This window comes from Copadichromis virginalis, linkage group LG18, assembly GCF_057382275.1.
Source record: "Copadichromis virginalis isolate Kocher_CV1m ecotype Utaka linkage group LG18, C_Virginalis_male_GT1.1, whole genome shotgun sequence".
Taxonomy (NCBI): Eukaryota; Metazoa; Chordata; class Actinopteri; order Cichliformes; family Cichlidae; genus Copadichromis; species Copadichromis virginalis.
In genome coordinates this window covers 34,866,533-34,888,300 of record NC_140635.1, presented here as the reverse complement: position 1 = coordinate 34,888,300, position 21,768 = coordinate 34,866,533, and the positions used below count along the sequence as shown (strand labels likewise).

The following is a 21,768-nucleotide window of genomic DNA, read 5'->3' as shown; positions in this document are numbered from 1 at the left end:
GGGGATCGAACCGCCGTCCTTCTGATCGGTAGATGAGCCACTCCATAGGGTGGCAATGGGGTTTTAATATAGTGGCTGTGTATGAAAGACGCAGATTAGAAATGAATAATAGTAGTAGAAATATTTACTGCAGCATAGACGGATCCACAGCAACAAGCGAAGAGTAACCATAGTTGCCACTGTCACAGGCAGGCCGAGCAGCTGCATCTGTGCTCGCACCCAACAGTTGGATTCTGCTGAAGTTGGTTGTGCATTTGAAATTGAATAATGAACCCTAAACGAATCACGTAATATGTGACGTCACTTCTGGGGCGCCATACTTTCCTGCCTCAAAAATGTGGCTCGACTAAGTATTTGGCTGTAAACTATGTAAACTATCCGTAGCTGAAGCTTCATTTCTTGGCAGCATTATAAGAAATAAAACTAGAAGTGACAGTCTCAAATGTATTACTGGTTGCTGTTCCCAGTAAGACGCAAAAGAGTAATGAGTTCATAATGAGACATTTTTAATGTGGAAAACATTTTGTGATTGAGCAACTTTTTTCCCTATTTATTCATATTACTGTCTGGGAAAATTAGGTACCTAGTCTGTTGTCTTTGGGCAATTCTTGTAGATAACAAATTCAATTGAATTCATTCATTTTTATATTGTAAGGCAGGGGTGGGCAACTCCAGGCCTCGAGGGCCGGTGTCCTGCAGGTTTTAGATCTCAGCCTGGGTCAACACACCTGAATCACATGATTCATTCCCAGGCCTCTGGAGAACTTCAAGACATGTTGAGGAGGTCATCTCGCCATTTAAATCAGCTGTGATGGATCAAGGAGATTTCTGTCAGAATCTGCAGATTATACAGTAAATAAAATGTTCACGTTTCTCCAACGTTGTCTTCCCCACAGTTTCACTGACATCTACGCTGGAAGCGTTCACGATGTCTTCTCCGGCGCTGATAATTGGCGTCTGTCTTGTGTCAGTGACGTAAAAGACGGATTTAATGCGACATGACCGTTGAAACAGCAGTCGCTTTCTATAACATCAGATATGTATTGGATTCAGTACCACATACGAGAGTGACCCAGATCGGATTTGAAAATATCGGATTTGTGCCGTTCACACTGTCACGCCGTGATCAGATATGGGTCGCATAGGGTCAAAAAAATCGGATTTGATGCGCTTTCGCCTGCAGTGTGAACGTAGCCTAAAACCTGCAGGACACCGGCCCTCAAGGCCTGGAGTTGCCCACCCCTGTTGTAAGGTAAAGACTCTTCAAAAATACCAACCAATAATCAAACATAGATGAAACCTTATGAGGAAGCTGTAGCTAAAAGCTTCATCAAAAAGGAAAGTTTTAAGTTTGTTTCTGTAATTTCTATTATTTTGATGACTTTTGCTAATAATCTTTTAAACCGCTTTATGACTGAGCTGCTGGAGTTACAACAGTCTACTGATCACAGCAAAATGCTTTCACCAACTAAACTCCAGAAGATGAAGTGGTTTTAGCTCCTGACAGTCAGATATAGCTGTTTATTTAAAGCACATTTGTTCAGAAGAGCAGCTCAGAAAGGAGCATCGTATCTGCATGGTTGACTGAAATCACTTTGGAATGTTATTTACAAACTTTCAGTTAGGATTGCTCTTCCCGCTGATGTTCCATGAAGCTTTACGGCCAATTAAATATTAGGTGGTTTCATGAAACATTGCTAGCTCGGGCAGGCCAAAGTGTCAAGTTCAGCCAGCTCTCCTAGCAGATACCCTTCTGTCTGTCCTATTGTCAAATCACATTTCATCTGCTGGCTTATCTGCAGTTTGCTTTGCAGCCCACGTCAAGCCCAGAGTTTTCTGACTTAAGTGTTGTGTCCATTGTCATACCTGTTTTGTTGTGTGAATGCTGCTTCTCTCACTTTCTATTAACTTTCCATGCACATGAGGAAGTTTCAGAATAGAACCATGCCGCCAAATATAAACTGCAGATGGAATAAGGGTCCTATTTTGACTAAAGTGTTCTTGACAGAATTGTTATTGAAATTCAGGATGAACTCTGAGAGAAACATCTGTATGGCATGTTCCTGTCCCCTTTGCACGCACACATAGACACCACACAACTTTCTCGTACTTAGATGCCCACAGTGTTTTTATAAAGCTCACGTGCATCAAGACCATAGAGAACAAATATTGCCTGTGGCACCCACAATTAGGACACAAGCATAGAATAACCAGTAGAGGTTATTTAGTAAGGTTATGCAATGCAGCAGCCGCTTCTTGAAGTGATTAAATGGAATGAACGTGATGTCCACACTTGTGTTGGCGGTTGGAAAGCCACAGTGAAATGTTGTAGTAGAGTCAGCAGTAAGACCCATGGATTCCTGATCTAAATACAGATTGTGCTGAAATAATTCTGTTTGTGGCTTTTGGTTCTGTGGAGTATGTTTGAAGTCCATCGTGTATTACTCAGCACTGAAAGCACACTATGAAGTTCACAAAAATATATTCAGGGTGCACCAGTACAGCGGTAATGCATTTTTCATTATTCCAAAACGTGAAAAATGAGATTTCATGTTAAAGATTCATTATGGACCTAATAAAAGTTGTGAAAGGTTTAGAGTGTTACCATTCTCCACACATAACAATACTCATGCTTCACGTGGGGCCATTCAGCCTTGAAAAATATTAGCTATGGGCAACAGTGAAGTTTCAATCTGCTCATAACTGTACAAGACAGAGCTATGAAACTTTTACATACTTGTTTTTCCCCCCTGTGTTTTATTGCATATTATATTCTACTTTTATGGCTGTGCAGCACAGTTCCAGCATTGCAGGTGCTTAAGATGTTTATATATATATATATATATATATATATATATATAGTCTAACCACTACGCTATCCAGCAGCAGCTTTCAAAGGAACACGAGAAGCTGGAGAAATACCAAGGGCTCAGAGAAGAGCTCGAGAGGATGTGGAGGGTGAAGGTAACGGTGGTCCCCGTGGTAATCGGAGCACTAGGTGCGGTGACTCCCAAGCTAGGCGAGTGGCTCCAGCAGATCCCGGGAATAACATCGGAGATCTCTGTCCAGAAGAGCGCAGTCCTGGGAACAGCTAAGATACTGCGCAGGACCCTCAAGCTCCCAGGCCTCTGGTAGAGGACCCGAGCTTGAAGGATAAACCGCCCGCAGGGGCGTGCTGGGTGTTTTTTTTATATATATATACACACACACACATCTAAATATATATGTTATATATATATATATATGTAGATGTGTATATATGTAGATGTATATATAGTTCTGAAGGCCATAGAGAAAAAGACTTAAGTATATACACTGGTCAAAAGAAATAAAGAAATAAATAAAGAACACGGTTTAATCATTGTATAACATTAAGTCATTAAGACTTCTGGGATATAAGTTCACGTCCAAGATATCAGTTCAAGTGTCAGAGGGGGTTGTTAATCAGTTTCAGCTGCTTTGGTGTTGATATAGTTAACCACAGGTGCACTAGATGGGCAACAATGAGACAACCTCAAAAACACAAATGTTTTTACAAGTGGAGGCTGGCTGACATTTTTTTCCTCCTCATCTTTTCTGACTGAGTTTTCGCTAGTTTTGCATTTGGCATGGGTCAGTGTCACTGCTGCTGGCATGATGCGATATCTGGATGCTACAGAGGTTGCACAGTCGGTCCAACTCCTACAGGATGGCACATCAAGACTTACTGTTTCTCCCAGCACAGTCTCAAGAGCATGGCGGAGGAGGCAGGAGAGCTGGACAGGGCTGTAGAAGGTCTTTATCCCATCAGCAGGGCTGGTATCTGCTCCTTTGTGCAAGGAGGAACACTGCCAGTGTCATACAAACTGACCTCCAAACAGGACACTGCTGGGCACTGTGGAGCCCAACTTTTAATTTGCTGTAGAATACCGGAATTGGCACATCCACCATGCCACTGATAGTCTGAGGAGACATATCCATGGAGGGATGCACAGACCTCTACAGGATAGACAACAGCACCTGCCATTAGTTATCAGGATGAAATCCTTGGACCCACTGGCAGTGAGTCCTGGCCTAATTTGGTAAGCATGCCGGCAGTTTGTGGAGGATGAAAGAATTGATAACAGTGACTGGCCCCCATGCTAGGCTGAGTAAATCCAATAGAACACCTCTGGGACATTATGTTTTGGTCCAGGTTGTACCTCAGACTGTCTGTGAGATCAGTGATGCCCTGATACAGATCTGGGAGGAGATGCGCATGTATAAAAGCACATGAAGCCACAAAAACTACTGAGTACCATTTTCAGTTCCTGTAATGACATTTCAGCAAAATGGGAAAGCCTGCTGCATAATTTAAACACCATTTTTCTGATCTTGGGATGCGGGCGTAATGCAATGGCTGCTGTTTTATCCATCTAACAGCGCACCTGCCTGCGTCCGAAGCGGTACCCCAGGTATTGTACCTCCCTCTGTTCAACCACACATTTCCTTGAATTGGCGGTGAGTCACGCTTGCCTCAGGGACTCCAGGACTGCAGCCACCCGCTGTACATGCCCAGGATGACCGGAGGCAGCATACGCAGTGTGTGAACATAGCACCCGGTCCATGAGCTGCTGGAAAGTGGTTGGGCTCCAAACAAGCCGATTGGAAGTGTGGGAAATTGGTGCAAACCATACAGAGTAGAGAAAGCCATTTTTTCCTTGGACTCTAGAGACAAGGGAATTTGCCAGTAGCCCTTGGTTAAATCCAGCTTCGTGAAAAAGCCAGCAGTGCCAAACCAGTCCAGGTAGCTCTCTGACCTGGGGAATTGGGTAGGCATCATACTGCGACACCTCATTCACTTTGCAGTAGTCGACACAGGAATATACTGACCCATCTTTTGTCACTATGGGACACAATGGGGCTACACCATGCACTGTGTGTCTCTTCTGTTATTTCCAGCTTTAGTATTTCAGCCAGTTCGTTCTGAACAATTTGTCTTTTATGTTCAGATAACCTGTAGGGCTCTGAACGCATCGTCACACCAGGGCGTGTTTCAAAATGGTGCTCTATGAGTGTGACCGGGCAGGGGGGTGATATCTGCAAAACATTATTGCAATGTAGCAATATCCATTCTTTCAGCCTGTGTGAGATAGTTATCACCACGGAGGAAGGATGGTATGGTGGAATTTGGCAACTCCGACCCCAACTCATCTCTTTCCTTCACCAAGCTCACCAGAGAAGTGGTTTCAGCCTCTCTCCGTGCTTTTAGGAGGCTGAGGTGATATATCTGTGTGGCTCCTCACTTGTCTGACTGTACCACTTCATAGTCTTTTTAAATGGCCGGGTGGTTCACCAGCTGACATTCCGGGCAGAACACACACCATTGGCGCACATCCGCCTAGATGCCTGGCCAATAACATCGGGCCATTATTTGTTCCAGAGTTTTATCATACCCCATATGCTCCATCATAGGATAATAGTGAGCTGTTTGGAAAATCATTTTTCCAGCAGCTTTTTGGCACCAACAACTGGGCGTGTTCCTTTTCTGTGCAAGTGTCACGACTCACTCGATACAGCCTATCTTTAAATGATACAAAATGTGAGCAGGTTAGTGCTGCGTCATGGTGCACCATGTGACCACCAGTTCCTATCACTTCGTCGAATGCTGAGCATAAGGTGTCATCATGAGACTCCTCTAGTGGGAAATCTGGCAGGAGCTGGCAGAAAGTCAGCGTTGAATAGCGCCACATCTGAGTGTAACACAGACACAACATGCCGTCATAGGTCGTGAACGCATCCCCACACACTACCCCAACCGATTATTAAACCCCGCCCAATCTGTCCAGAGAATTAAGGGATGCGTCAGATCGAGGGTGTTTGAGGGCCAGTGACATAGAACACCTGATCCACCTCCATCGGTGGGTACTCTCAGCTGATGTATCCTGGTTGCCTGCACTTCCAGCACTCCTGGCCCGGCGTTCTTGTGGTTTCTGGTGGGTGGGGCGCAGCGTCTACAGCTGCCAGGACATGTGGAGAGACCTGCAAGAGAGACAGAGTTAGCGTCCCATGGCTGTAGACGGGAAGATGACTGCCCCGCAGCTTCCAAAGCTATAGCAGAGGTGGGGAACCTCCTCGGGGCCGGAACCAGGCGACTCTCCACTGCTGGTTGCACTGCCTCCTCTGGCCGTGCTGCCACGTGGTCTTCAGCTAGTGTGACCGCTGCATGCAGGCTTGCGGGCCGATGGCAACTGACACACTGTGCTGTCTCCCCTGGAAACCCCTCAACAAACTGCTCCTGGACCACCGGATCCAGCTACTGTGCCTCCTCTGGTGACGGTCCCGGCTGAAGCCATCGGACCGCTGCATGATGGAGCCGCGGAGCAAACGCAAAGGTCTGATCTTTCACCCCCATTCCACTGCCGCAAAATTGCTGCCAGTGAGAGGACAAGTAGGTCCAGGATGGCTCCACGCACATCTTCGAAGCTACATCTAGACGCCAGTGGCAAGCTTGAGCCTCCCCCAACAGCAGTGGCAACAGCGCCCATTCCGCTGCCGGCCGATGGGCCACTGCCCCACCCCTCTCCTGCAGCTGAGCCACAAACTACACATTGAGCACAAATTCAATACAACAGTCATTTGGAACTGCTTTTATTATAGTGTAAAGGCCTACAATATTAGAGCGAGAATACCAGTGATCTCTGAACCTTAAGGTTTTTCTTAATTTTCATTAAACATTATTATCATTCAATTAAAATAAGAAGTTCTGCTATATTCATGCAGTCAAATAAACGTGAACATAACAAAGCTAAGTACACAACTAACCTAGCTGTTTGGCTCTACTTTAAAATTCTCTGGAGATCTTAAAATCCTTCACCTCCCCTCTGCCTTCCTCTCCCTCTCTCCTCCCTAGGTGACAGTGACAGATTGGTGTGTTTGGAGGACGGGCTGTGGTCTTTGCCAGAGGCCTACTGCAAGATAGAATGTCCAGAGGTGCCAAGCATATCCGATGCCAAGCTGCTAACAGCAGACTGTCTAGCTTCAGGGCACGATGTTGGCTCTGTCTGTCGTTACAAATGCAACCCAGGCTTCTATGTGTTAGGGAGCCTCAAAAAGAAGATACGACGGTAAGTTGGGCAGAAATGCTGGCAGTACAGTCAACAGAGTAGCATTAGTCAAAGTTCATTCACTATTTAAGTATTAATTGCAGCATAAAGCTTGAAACACGCACAAAAAAATGTCTTCTTATTCTAATTCCAGGCGTTTCGTCTTCTGAATGATTCCTTAAATTATCAATGGGAAAACTTTTTATTTCAGGCGTTTACTTGTTATATCCAAATGGGACACTAGTCAGCATAGACAAACCAAATTAAATACAGTGTTTAATTACACATGCCTCCATGCGTAATGGAGGAAATTCTCTCTTTTCCTTTACTTTACAAGATTCCCATTACGCACTAGTTCATAAAATTAGAATCTTTGCTTTAGATTTTTTTTCTTAATCACTGTTGTAACAATGCATCCCATGAACACCCAGAACCCAAAGGGGAAAGTTTTAAATATCAATGAGTATACAGCTTTTAAGAGGTATTCTTTGGCCCATCATCCACATACCTATATTCAGTTTGGGAGCAAACTCACATTAGGGTCCAATAAAATATGTACTGCTGCTAACTGGGCCTCGTCATTCCTTTGCCAGTTGTATTCCCCAAGTAACTGCTCATTACTGAAAACAGATCCCATGTTTATAATGAAATGAGGGTCTCCTAACAGGAGATGCAGCCTGTGGCGTAAGTTTATGTCCTCCTTCAGGAGTCGGCTTTCTTCACACATTTCAGACGGCGTTGGGGGGTCAGGATGGTCTTGTATTTGAAAGCAGATTAATAAATACCAAACAGAAAGGCTATTTGATATCATAGAAAGCTTGCTAGTGATTCTAAATTTACCACAGATATGAATCTGAGTGGGATCCGTTAGCCTGTCCAGGATGTGCCCCGCCTCTCGCTCTATGACATTTAGATTGGATCAGTACAAGAAAATGGATGGATGGGTAGATGAATGGATGGATTTTACCCCAAATTTCTTTGCAATCCAATGAACAACTTTTTATTTGGAAGTTCCATTTGCAGCTGGGTGTCTTTATGAGTTATACTTCCTCCGACATGAGTGAACATTTTAATAACCCCTGATGCTTTATTAGTTCAGCATGTGAAAGTAAAAGGCAGCCGCTATTAAAGAGCTTTAAACAGGCTTTTTACTTTTACCTTTGACAGATGTACCCACATAAATATTATAACACACACTGTTGCATTTACACCCAACATGCAGCACACAGGAAATATTGTTTACACTGTTGTGTGTTCAGCGTTTCTTACAACACGTGCTTCAGTACATCCCAACATTTTTCCATGTAATGTGTTCAGTTGTCTGGTCAATGTCTCATTTGTAAACCTTCCTTATAGCTTCACGCAAAACAGCAGTGTGTGTTAAACTGGATGAGGTCTTGTGATAATTCGGGTCATTGAGAGATGTGTGTATTACCTGTTGTCTCTAGGAAGCACTTCAAGATAGAGTGTCTGGAAGGAGGGCAGTGGGAGGAAACTGGCTGCGAGCCGATATCGTGCCCGGCCCCACCTGATCTATTCCAGGGCATGTACACCTGCACCAATGGCCTGTACTATGACACCGTTTGCACCCTTCAGTGCTCGGACACAACAAAAAATGTAAGGTTTCAACAGCTGTTAATTTATTTAACACCTCAAAGTGCTTGTACACAGTCATGACTAGCAAAACGCTTTTAGATCGATCACAAGGAGAGTGATTCTGAGTGTCAGTTGAGTTCGCTAAGCTGCATGTTGTTAAATGTTTTGTCAAAAAGCCGAAGAAAAAAGTGGTCTAACACCTCTACTCCAAGTCATGCTGTACAAGTCAGTTTCACAAATCACACAATGCCTGACTCCTAACATGGTACAGTAACTGTGACAGTGTTCATGGCTAATGCATTAGTATTGCCCCAGACTTCTAGAGGAATAATTTTGGGGTCACCCAGGAGCTCTTATGCAGGGTAAGTGAAGTGTGACAAAACCTCAACAATGGCTGTCATTGTAAATGTTTAAAAATGTGTCCTGCCAGCAGGAGTCCAGACTGTGGACAGCATCATGGTCAAACCAACTCTGAATGCTCTGAACAAACAATGCTTTTTTAAATAGAAAACACACTTAACACAAAATAATTATTCTAAAAAGCAATTAAAGTTTTTCATATAGGAAGGTGCAGATTCACACAGGAGATTAAAAAAGATCCACTTCGGTGATGACTAAGAGAAAAGACGGGATTAAGTGCATGTAATCTACACGGGCATAAACAATGAGAAAGACAGCAAATAACAAATATAAAACACAGCAGACAAGAAGACTCATATCTTGCAGAGAAAAACGGATACTGCCCCAACATTAATATTAAAATCTAATAATACTGTTGGTTCACGTTTTTTGCAATATTGACCTCTGCTACTTCCATATAACACAAATGATACAGAAGGTTTACAGAGTTCACATATTAACTTGGAAAAACCTGATCAGCATTAATTAACAATACTGACTGTCAATTAACAATTTATTAACAATAGTTTAAAGGCAATAAATAAACATTACGTATTAAACGAGTCAAAATGGTCACAAAGTGAATTACAAAATAAATCAGCAAATCAAATTTTAATACTGACTCTTATCTTTTTAAAGGTAAATCTTTTAGATCAGCGGTCCCCAACCACCGGGCCATGGAGCGGTACCGGTCTGTGAGTCATTTGGTACCGGGCCGCGAGAGTTGAGGCCTGGGTGTGAGATTCATGGTTTTCAGGGTTTTTATCATTGGTTGTTTCCCTGTGTCTTTTGCCGTGTGTTATGAATAAATCTTCTTTTTTGGGGGGGAGTGGTACTGCTTTTATTTTGTTGTATTTATCCGAGACACCTGAAAGGGCCGTGAAAATATTGTTGGACATGAACCGGTCCGTGGCGCAAAAAAGGTTGGGGACCGCTGTTTTATGGTAAATGGCCTGTACTTGTATAGTGCTTTACTTAGTCCCTAAGGACCCCAAAGCACTTTACACGTTCAGTCATCCACCCATTCACACACTGGTGATGGCAGCTACGTCGTAGCCACAGCCACCCTGGGGCGCGCTGACAGAGGCGAGGCTGCCGGACACTGGCGGCACCGGGCCCTCTGACCACCACCAGTAGGCAACGGGTGAAGTGTCTTGGCCAAGGACACAACAACCGAGACTGTCCGAGCCGGGGCTCGAACCGGCAACCTACCGAATACAAGACGAACTGCCAACTCTTGAGCCACAATCGCCCACTAGATCACTACAACATCCTGATTTGGATTGGTGAAACTCACATCATTTTCGCTTACATGTGACATCGCTCCTAGGATTCAGCTCTGTGGAATAACTGAAATTCAGATTTCACATACAGTTTTGTTTCTTCTACAAATTCCTACAAACAGCCATGAACCTGTATTTCCACCAAGTATTTTGTTGCTATAGTGAGATTCATGTGTATACATGCAAAAATGCCCAAACTGGGACAAGTGTAGACTTTCCATTGTGGATTTTAATGCCTGTATTTGTTTCCAGATTGAAATTCGCTGCACTAAGGATGGAGAATGGACAGCAGAATTTGTCATGTGTCCCAATCTCCAGGGATCTTGTTCTGCTCCTCCAGATCTCAACTCTGTGGAGTACAGCTGTGACCATGGGATGGCTGTTGGTGAGTGTGACCTTTAGATTTTCATTCTTTCTGTGAAACTAAATGAAACCATATATATCCTTTTTGGCTTATCTGGATGGACACTACATTTTTTCTACTTTATTATAATTCTTAGACTTCTACATTATTGTGTTTCTCATTTTAACTTTTTTTTAGGTGCTGAATGCTACCCAATATGCATTATGGCTGTAGACTTGGACCTACATGACCCGGTGGTTCTGCCCAATGGTACTACAGTCAAGTCTTTGAAACACTGGATGGTTCCCAAAAAAGTTCAGGTGAGATACCTTTGGAGTAGAGTATCGGTATACTGGGGGAATGTTTTTTAATTAAAGTTCAACACATACCCAAACATGGAGTGTCCACATCCTTAAACAGGAGATCTTCTGGTCTTGTCCTCTACGTGCTGAAATGTTGTGATGAATGACGAAATGCTGAATTGAAAAAAGTTGTTTGTACTTTACTTTGCATGTCATCATTTTCCAAATCAAAGCAACCCAGATCCAAACCATAGATTTCTAGGATGGTAGATTTACCTACTGCCTCTTAGAGAACTACTCGATCCCAAGTGACGTCCCAGATTACATAACTTGACTAGTGTGACTAGATTTTTTTGGTTTTTCCAAGATCAGCAAAACAATATATGGTAACACGCACAATGTTGGGTTAAAATAGTTCCTTTCCATCATATTTCAGACGTGTTTATTTTCTCAAGAAAAAGTAGAAACTTTGGCACGATGTCACAAACTGGCTCAAGGTATGTGACAAAGAGGGAGTCCACACAAGAAGTTTACTCAAATAAGAAAATTTGTTGTTACTGGAAGGTTGATGCCAGGTAAAGTGGAAGTTAGTAGTCCTTCTGAACCAGCTTTTATAGCCTGGAAGGCCAAGGTGAGCTGGATCAGCTGACAACCCCTCCCTCAGCCAGCCAATAACCACCCAGTGTAGGCCAGGAGGTCCTTTGTAAATGTGACACCCCTCTTGCCGTCTCAATGTCACAACAGTAGTTTTTACAGCGTAGCTATTGTTTCTTAAATGCTGGTTTGAGATACAGTTTACCTGACTCACGCTTGATGCATATATAATATTCATACTTTCAAGGTTCATTGATTAATGTTGAACTGTGATCGCAACTTGCATAACTGGGTGCAGCTGTCAGGTTTTTATGATAAGTGATGAGCTTGGATGTGGTGAAAAATAACATGCTGTTGTAACCAACTTTAAGGTATAAAGGTGAATTACAGCGCAATAATTACTTGGGCTCGTAATAAGACCCTGGCCAGAATCAGAAGACACCAAATTCGTATGGAGCCAAAGTATTGAGCAGCAATAATGACCTGGACACAATGTTAACTTTTGAGTAGCCACTCTTGTATTGTTACAAAGTATAACAGGTATTTGTCCAATTTGTACAGATAAAGTATAAAATAAAATAAATAGTGTGCACACTCAACAAAATAAAAGTACTCGTTGGGGCCCTTTAAGAATTTAGAGTTAAACTGGCGATAGCCAACTTCAAAGGTCCTTGTGAATGTAACTGGAATGTATGAGTGTGTGGTGTGTATCTTCTTTGGGGTAGATCGTCCTCAAAGTGGTTGGCTCGCCATCTATCACAACCAGAATATCGTCCTGGTCCTTGGACTTTTCCGTCCTCTCCAAAAAACCTGACCTATAATCCAGGTCATAAAATGTACATTCTAATCAGTCTGTTTCAGATGCATTGTTTAAGGTTAAAATACAAAATCAAAATATTGCATCACCTCATATTCATTGCATCACATCTTAAATCTTATCAAATCTCACAGTTCTGTTGTACAACATTCAATTTTCAAGCATATCAATTATGAGAACTAAACATCTAAGTTGCTCAAATATTTCTCTATTCATGTAAACATTAATTAAACAATACTTATGGTAAGTAACCATTGACACTCAAAATACAATACACCATAACAAATTCAGAACTATGTGCAAATAAGCAACAAAATATACATATGAGTTCAGTTCAGAGGCATTAAAGCAGTGTGCTTAATTTCTCCACGCTATAGGCCTATTCGTGAGAGAGAAATGCACTAAAAATTACCCTCTAGATTACTTTAAACTCACAGTGAACTGACAAAATTTAGCTTTAGAGCAGCTAAGAACATGTTGCTCACCGTTGCTCTGTTTCACAAAAGCCCAACACACACTGGCGTTGGAATTGCAGCAGCTCTCCGGATGAAAGGTGAGTGGTTAGCCTGTGAGACACCGAGCTAGCATTAGCATGATCGCGACGGTAAGTCTCTACAAGTTTTTTCCATCAGAATAACACTCGTCTTACCGACGTTGCCTCTCTCCTTTATCCAGCCACTCGACTCCGGACTTCCAGCAGGTAAGTACGCTGGCTTTCCTTCCTCTCAATCCTGAGTTTTCCTCTCTTTTGTCCGTGGATTTCTCAGTTTGAGTAGTAGATGCCTCCACTCCTCTTGCTGAGATGAGAAAAACCCGGGAGCATCATGCACCTTCACCTCACTTCCTGGCTGACAGGGTCAATGCGGCCTGGGTAGGCTCTGATTGGTTGCTGAGCTAGGTGCCCTCACGTGGGGTGAACTGAGAGGTGCATTCAATGGTCATAGGAAATACGACGCTTGTTGATGTGGACAGTTAATATAAAGAGAATAAGTATGATATTTTTCATCTGGGCTACACCCTCCCCTCCTGAACTCATGCACGTCCCTGTGCATGGTAGACAGTTAAATGATGATTATTTGACGGGTCAAGGAAGAGGGCGAAGCAGGCTCTTCACCATCACTGATGACATCGGCCCAAGCTGAAGACAGTCCTTGCAAGAATGATTTTGCTGCAGTGATCAGAGGATTGCCTAGCTCCTTATAGTCAAGCCGTCGTGGCGGACGACGGTTTCTCTCAGATCTCCTTACAGAATCATTTGTATCCATGTTTTCCCTTGTATCCACTGGGACTATCTCCTCCACTCTCTCCTCAGAATTCGCACCTCTGGTGCCAGCCTCCTGAAATGGAAGTTGCCTTTCTTGGACGTCTGGGTCATCAACAGGTGAGTCAGTTTCAGTTAAGGTTATTTCATCCACTTGTTCGGTCGGTGTGACTCCATTGGTAGATAAGTACTCAGTATCATCTGTAGTACTGTTAGGCATATCAGGTATGTTGCCAAAATCAGATTGGCTGTCCAAAACAGGTGGGTTGTCAATATCAGGAACATTTACAGGACTCTCACTCACTGTGTGGACAGGGGAACTCAACCAAACAGGAATGAGCAAATCATCTTCTTCGTCTGAGGAGTTCTCTTCCTCTAGCGCTGGATTTGCACGGGTTCTTGGCCTGCGTGACACTGGCTTCTGTACATGCTCACTGCTTTCCTCCACAGGTAGGTAGCCACATGGTAGCAACAGATCCCGGTGTAGTGTTCTTAGGGGACCATCTTTGTTTTCAGGCTTAACTGTATATACTGGGAGGTTGCCTGCCCTTCTCACCACTACATGCACAGTGTGTTCCCACTTGTCTGAAATCTTATGTTTGCCCCGGATACGGACATTCCTGACCAATACCCGATCTCCAGCTTCCAAGTCTGATGCAGTTACATGTCTGTCAAACCTCATTTTGTTCTTGTGAGCCATCTTTGCAGCCTTGTCCATAGCTAACTTGTAGCTTTCTTTGAGACGTGACTTGAGTTTTTGCACATATTCAGAGTGAGATGAGTGTTGTTCCTCTTGCACTGGCAGGTTGAATGCAAGGTCAACTGGCAACCGAGGTTGGCGTCCGAACATCAGTTCGTACGGGGAGAAACCAGTCACTTCATTCCTGGTGCAGTTATAAGCGTGGACCAGGGGTCTTACATGGTCACGCCAACAGGACTTATCTTGATCACGGAGAGTTCCCAGCATATCAAGCAAGGTACGATTAAATCGTTCCACAGGATTGCCCCTAGGATGGTATGGGGTTGTCCTCACCTTGTGGATACCAGCCACCTGACAGAGCTCCTTGATTGTGCGGGACTCGAAATCTGGACCCTGGTCACTATGCAATTTTTCTGGGATGCCATAGTGTACCATAAAGTTCTCCCACAGACACCTTGCCACTGTGCGGGCCTTTTGATTAGGTGTTGGGATAGCAACTGCAAATTTAGTGAAGTGGTCCGTGATCACCAATATATCTTTGGTTCCACTCCTGTCAGCTTCCAGGGACAAGAAGTCCATGCACAAGAGTTCAAGAGGTCGTGTCGTATTAATGTTGACCAAGGGGGCCGCTCTTTCAGGCCGTGCCTTCCTCCGCACGCACCTGCCACACGTCTTCACTTTCCTTTCCACGTCCAAAGCCATCCTTGGCCAATAAAATCTTGACCTTACAAGGTCCAGTGTACGGTCGACTCCCATGTGACCCATATGGTCATGCAGGCTGGTGAGAACTGTGTTGCGAAGCTCAGCTGGAAGTACAAGCTGGTAGGTTTTCTGGGACCTCTCTTGGCGTCGCCGGTACAAGACATTGTTGCGGAGCTCAAGACGGTTAAGCTCTCGGAGGAGCAGTGGAAGCTCAGGGAACTGTGTGCGCACGGTTGGAGGTGGTGTGTCCCCATATTCGATCTGAGAAATAACATGCTTTATACACTGATCGGCTCTTTGCTCGTCTGCCAGCTCTGCCTCAGTTAGATGGGGAATGGTTGGCAGACCTCCAAACTGTTCCTCTTGCCCATAGCTATCAGGTACAGCACTAGGAGACACAGCAAGCACCTCCACCAAGGCAACACAATCTGCATCTGCCTCTCTTTCATTGTCAGGACTGACGCTGTAGGTGAACTGCCTCTCACAGATTGCTTTCACCACAGACTGATTTACAGCATTGATGTTGTCTGGATCACAAAGGTGATCTTGAGTGAACTGTTGTATGCGTTCAATCTCTTTTTGTGATTTCAGGTCGTCCGCTAGCCCTCCGTGTGGTCTGCGTGATAATCCATCCGCATCTCCATTCTGCTTCCCTGGACGATAGAGGAGTTTGAAAGAGAATGTGGACAGTGCTGCTAGCCACCTATAGCTAGTTGCGTCAAGTTTTGCTGAAGTCAGAATGTAAGTCAGCGGATTACTATCCGTTACAACAGTGAAGTGGTTGCCGTAGAGATAGTCGCTGAACTTTTCTGTAACTGACCACTTGAGCGCCAGAAACTCCAACTTGTGCGCTGGATAGCGATTTTCGCTCCGTGACAGCCCTCTACTTGCATAGCCTATGACTCTAAGTTGTCCCTCTTGCTCCTGATACAATACAGCACCAAGCCCGGTGGTACTGGCGTCGGTGTGCAGTATATAGGGTTTCTGGGGGTCAGCGAAGGCAAGTACAGGGGCAGTGGTGAGACTTTGGATGACTGACTCGAAGGCTTCCTGGCAAGCTGGCGTCCAGCGACCTCCGAAAGGGTCTTTTGGGTCATGGTACTGATGTGCACTTTGTCTTGCGTTTACTTTTGATTTCTTGTGGCTAGGTGGGTACCCTGAAGTTAAGTTGTGGAGAGGTTTCACAATGCTGGAATACCCCTTAACGAACCTTCTATAATACCCAGCAAAACCAAGGAACGACTTTAACTCTCGCAGGGTCTGTGGGACAGGCCATGTTTTAAGGGCCGAAATCTTCTCAGGGTCAGTCCGAACTCCATTTCTGGAGACCACATGTCCCAGATAACGGACTGAAGTCTGGAAGAAGACACATTTCTCTGGTGACAGCTTTAACCCAAACTCTTTTAGACGAGTGAGCACTTTCATGAGTCTTTCTTCGTGTTCCTCAAGGGTTCGGGAGAATACTATCACGTCATCAAGAAAGACCAATGCATCCTTCAAATGCATATCCCCCATGCACCGCTCCATTAACCGCTGGAACGTGCTGGGGGCGTTCGTTACACCCTGAGGCATTCTGTTGAACTCCCAGAAGCCGAGAGGGCACACAAAGGCCGTCTTCGGTTTGTCTGCTTCTTCGACCTCGATCTGGTAGTACCCTGATTTTAGATCAAGAACAGAGAACCACTGTGAACCATTGAGGGCTGAGAATGTGTCCTCTAGCTTCGGAAGGCTGTACGCATCTTTTATAGTCTGAAGGTTTAGACGCCTATAATCGATGCACAACCGGACTTGGCCGTTCTTTTTCCGGACTACCACTATGGGTGACGCAAATGGGGACTCTGACTCTCTAATAACTCCTGCATCAAGGAGTTCCTGAATGTGCTTCCGGACAGCCTCAATGTCCCGTGGGTGGATTGGCCGGGCACGTAGTTTGAAAGGCGTGTCATCCGAAAGTTTTATATGATGTCGCACCTGGTCCGTCCGGCCAAAATCCAGGTCGTGCTGTGCAAACACCTCAGGCATGCCGCTGAGCTGCTGAGTGATGCGCTCTTTCCATTCCAATGGAACTGGGGAGTCACCAAAATTGAAGGTTATGGTGGGCTCTTGAAAAGACGGAGTCTCTGGAGTTCTCTGGGGTAGTTCTGACTGTTTGGTCTTGTTGTGTTCCTTTAATAGGATGGTCTGATAAGCACTGACCTCTGCAATAGTACACTTGGCAGGGATGACAATGTCGTGGTCAGACTCGTTGCTTATAACAACTGGCAACTTGTGGGGCCGCCGCTGGGGAAAGTCCACCAGACCGGCTTTAAGTAGCAGGCCACCGGGCAAGGGGGACGATGATGGGTACTCAATTACAACTGATTTTTCATCCTGAAGGCCCTCGCCAAGGGCGACTCCCTCCACCACTACAGTTGAACCAGCTGGAATGACTTGAGGCATCTTGCCAAGTAGCTTCACTACCCCCTGATGGGTGTCACTTGTCTGCTTCCGTCTCAACTCAATGATTTTGAAGACTACTTTGTAGCCATGTGGGAGGGGTTGACGATTGGCTAAGTCAGTCTCTGAGTAGATGTCGAACAGTACATCTAGGGTGTTTGTGCCTATGAGCATGAGGGATTGTGAAGTGTCAGGGACGATTAAAGCAAGTGTGTTTACATCTACTGGAACACCTATAAAGTCCTTTGGAAAAGTTATGGTCATTTCTATATAGCCAAAGTAAGGCACTAGCTGGCCATTAGCACCTTCCACTTCTAAGAGGTCATGTAGTGGCTTGATCTTTTGCTCTGAAAGGTGCTGCTGGTAAAATGACTCAGGAACAGTGGTAACTTGGGAGCCTGAGTCAAGAAGACAGTTGACTTCTTCACCTCTCACAGTCACTTGAGCTGTACTTCTGGTACCAATCAACTGTTTAGGGAGTTGGAAAGATTGGTTCTGCTCTGAATGGTTTAAGCCAGAACATGTTTGTGCTTTGACAGTCTTTGCTGGGGTACTTACTTTGTTAACCTCAGCTGTGATTTTGTCACCATTGTTTACGTCTGAGGGACGTTGTTGACTCTCCTCAGCTCCTGTTTGTCCCACAACAGGAACTGTTAGATGTTTAAAGGTGAATCTGTACAATCTCGCGCTTCCCACTGGCGTTGTTTCTCCTCCAACTGCTTCTTTTTTTCTGCTACTAGGTTGGGGTTAGCGGGGTCAACACAGCATGGAGCGATATGTCCATCTTCACCGCAGTTGAAACAATACCAGGGCTTGGGTCTGCCCCTTTGCCTCTTTGAAGTCTGTCTTTGCATACGTCCATCTACACCATGTGGCTTTGACATCTTACTCTGCGGCTTCCCTGCAGGGTCCTTGCTGTTTGCAAACTTTGTTTTTTTCTGTGACATGAATGTAGTTAGTTGACTTTGCAGACTCGCCACCTGCTTTCGCAGATCCTCAATAGCAGCAATGCTACTCCCATGTTTCTCCTCTGGTTCACAAACATGTGCACCCTGGAACTGTAACTGAGTTCTCTGCTTTGTGGTGCCAATGTGTTTTCTCATACGGTTAGTTTTTGCTTGCTGTCGATCTTCCTCAGAGCGAATCATTAACAACAGGTCTGAGAATTGGGGTGGGCTGCTCTTCTTTTGCTCAAGTTGCAGGGCGCTGAGTAGGTCGTTGTCCCAACATCCCCTGCAGAACTGTTTAAGTAGATGTTTGTCCACTCCTTCACATGCGACTCCCCCCCTCTTCGTGGCTCTGTTTAATGCTAGCTGTAGCCGGTGAAGGTAAGTGGATGACTTCTCACCTGGATCTTGAAGGGTGTTCAGGAATTGAGCGAAAAGTTCCTCACCATCTTCTACAGTGCCAAAGGCTGAATCTAGAAGCTGCAAATAAGTCACAGGTGGTGACTCAGGCCGCAAACTCTTAACTATATCAGCTGCTGGTGGGAGCAGGCTCTCATGGATCTTTCTGGATATTTGCAGGGGGGACATGCTGGGATCATTTTGGAGCAGTTCAATTTGTGTGCGCCATGTGTCATAATCAGTTTCATTGTTAGGTCTGGGGACCTTACCGGAGAAGGAACGGAGTCTCACCTGGGACTGGATGTGTGGGACAACATCTTGCCTTCGTACGATATGCTCTACCACAACCTTCTGAATGTCAGGTGGGTTCAAGTCACTTACTGAGAGGGACGCTGCTCTCCTTCCATTAGTGAGGGGAACATCATCAGTGGCACCAGTATCACTTGGTGTAACATCTGAATGTGAGGTGTGACACTGTCGCTCTTTAGAAGCGGGCGGAGATACAACAGTGGTCTCGACATACGTGGGAGAAGGTTCTTCAGTGGTAGGTCGCATGGCTTCAACATCCTCCCCAATCTGACACATCATCTCCTTCAGCACCTCACCGTAGTCTTTGCCACTCAGCTTGGCTAGTTCCTTGAGTTCCGCCAAGTAGGTTTTTGTAACATTACTCCCAACCATGGTAGTGTACATGCTACTGAGTGTTTTAATTTCATAGACAACGCTGGGATCAGCTTGTGCTGTGTATGTGTATGGTAAACGAGGTTCTAAACCTTCTAAGGCTGAACTGCTAGAGTATTCTACGATCAGGTTTTGGTAGAAGTTGGACAGTGAATCATCAACAAAAAGGACTCTTGTGATTTTACCATACTGTTTCAGAAAGTCAATGACCTGTTCATCTTTCTCAGATACCTGTGTTATCCCAGCGACAACAACCGCATTAGGTATTTTGACACCAGACTTTTGTATGAAATCCATGCTGGTCATTGCCTCAATATTGATGCTCAAATCAATTGGCTCCTGGCTGGCTCGCCACTTCTGTAACCAACTTTAAGGTATAAAGGTGAATTACAGCGCAATAATTACTTGGGCTCGTAATAAGACCCTGGCCAGAATCAGAAGACACCAAATTCGTATGGAGCCAAAGTATTGAGCAGCAATAATGACCTGGACACAATGTTAACTTTTGAGTAGCCACTCTTGTATTGTTACAAAGTATAACAGGTATTTGTCCAATTTGTACAGATAAAGTATAAAATAAAATAAATAGTGTGCACACTCAACAAAATAAAAGTACTCGTTGGGGCCCTTTAAGAATTTAGAGTTAAACTGGCGATAGCCAACTTCAAAGGTCCTTGTGAATGTAACTGGAATGTATGAGTGTGTGGTGTGTATCTTCTTTGGGGTAGATCGTCCTCAAAGTGGTTGGCTCGCCATCTATCACAACCAGAATATCGTCCTGGTCCTTGGACTTTTCCGTCCTCTCCAAAAAACCTGACCTATAATCCAGGTCATAAAATGTACATTCTAATCAGTCTGTTTCAGATGCATTGTTTAAGGTTAAAATACAAAATCAAAATATTGCATCACCTCATATTCATTGCATCACATCTTAAATCTTATCAAATCTCACAGTTCTGTTGTACAACATTCAATTTTCAAGCATATCAATTATGAGAACTAAACATCTAAGTTGCTCAAATATTTCTCTATTCATGTAAACATTAATTAAACAATACTTATGGTAAGTAACCATTGACACTCAAAATACAATACACCATAACAAATTCAGAACTATGTGCAAATAAGCAACAAAATATACATATGAGTTCAGTTCAGAGGCATTAAAGCAGTGTGCTTAATTTCTCCACGCTATAGGCCTATTCGTGAGAGAGAAATGCACTAAAAATTACCCTCTAGATTACTTTAAACTCACAGTGAACTGACAAAATTTAGCTTTAGAGCAGCTAAGAACATGTTGCTCACCGTTGCTCTGTTTCACAAAAGCCCAACACACACTGGCGTTGGAATTGCAGCAGCTCTCCGGATGAAAGGTGAGTGGTTAGCCTGTGAGACACCGAGCTAGCATTAGCATGATCGCGACGGTAAGTCTCTACAAGTTTTTTCCATCAGAATAACACTCGTCTTACCGACGTTGCCTCTCTCCTTTATCCAGCCACTCGACTCCGGACTTCCAGCAGGTAAGTACGCTGGCTTTCCTTCCTCTCAATCCTGAGTTTTCCTCTCTTTTGTCCGTGGATTTCTCAGTTTGAGTAGTAGATGCCTCCACTCCTCTTGCTGAGATGAGAAAAACCCGGGAGCATCATGCACCTTCACCTCACTTCCTGGCTGACAGGGTCAATGCGGCCTGGGTAGGCTCTGATTGGTTGCTGAGCTAGGTGCCCTCACGTGGGGTGAACTGAGAGGTGCATTCAATGGTCATAGGAAATACGACGCTTGTTGATGTGGACAGTTAATATAAAGAGAATAAGTATGATATTTTTCATCTGGGCTACACTGTGATTGGTAAAAAATAACCACAACTGAGAAAGACATTGTGGTTTTTGCTACCATTTGGAAGCGCACGGTAGGTGTTACAAAACTGCTGTTGTTTTGCTCACTTGCTGCCAAGCGACTAGTCCAGAGCAGCGTGAAAGCTGATACGTTGACAAACAGTGCAGAGATTTTTACACAAAAACACCCATCAGGATGAATAATGTGTCCAAACATCTGGTGCACTTAACAAAAGCATGAAGTAAACTGAGCTACTGATTCACCTTTAATGATAAGCACAAAAACTAAGATTGTTCACGGTTTGAAGCCAAGGAAAATAAAATGCTGAGCACTTGCTGCCATACATTTTGCATCAGAAGTCGCATGTCTTCTCTTTCTCACTTGTCCAGAGATAATATTATATCTCTGATT

At 44.4% G+C, this 21,768-nt stretch overlaps 1 protein-coding gene and 1 long non-coding RNA gene across 2 annotated transcripts in view; one reads left to right on the top strand and one right to left on the bottom strand.

Moving 5' to 3' along the window:
• The window catches only part of pappa2 (pappalysin 2), a 95,630-nt gene that overhangs the window by 52,161 nt on the left and 21,701 nt on the right, over nt 1–21,768 (top strand). The window contains exons 21-24 of the mRNA XM_085439617.1: nt 6,872–7,085; nt 8,513–8,681; nt 10,595–10,727; nt 10,884–11,005. Coding sequence (XP_085295743.1) covers nt 6,872–7,085; nt 8,513–8,681; nt 10,595–10,727; nt 10,884–11,005 — 638 coding nt within the window. The remainder of the gene's footprint in view (nt 1–6,871; nt 7,086–8,512; nt 8,682–10,594; nt 10,728–10,883; nt 11,006–21,768) is intronic.
• LOC146688382 (uncharacterized) lies at nt 20,023–21,354 on the bottom strand. Its single transcript, XR_014916468.1, has 2 exons — nt 20,830–21,354; nt 20,023–20,342 (listed from the first exon to the last, which is right to left on the bottom strand). It is a non-coding gene; the product is annotated as an uncharacterized LOC146688382 (long non-coding RNA).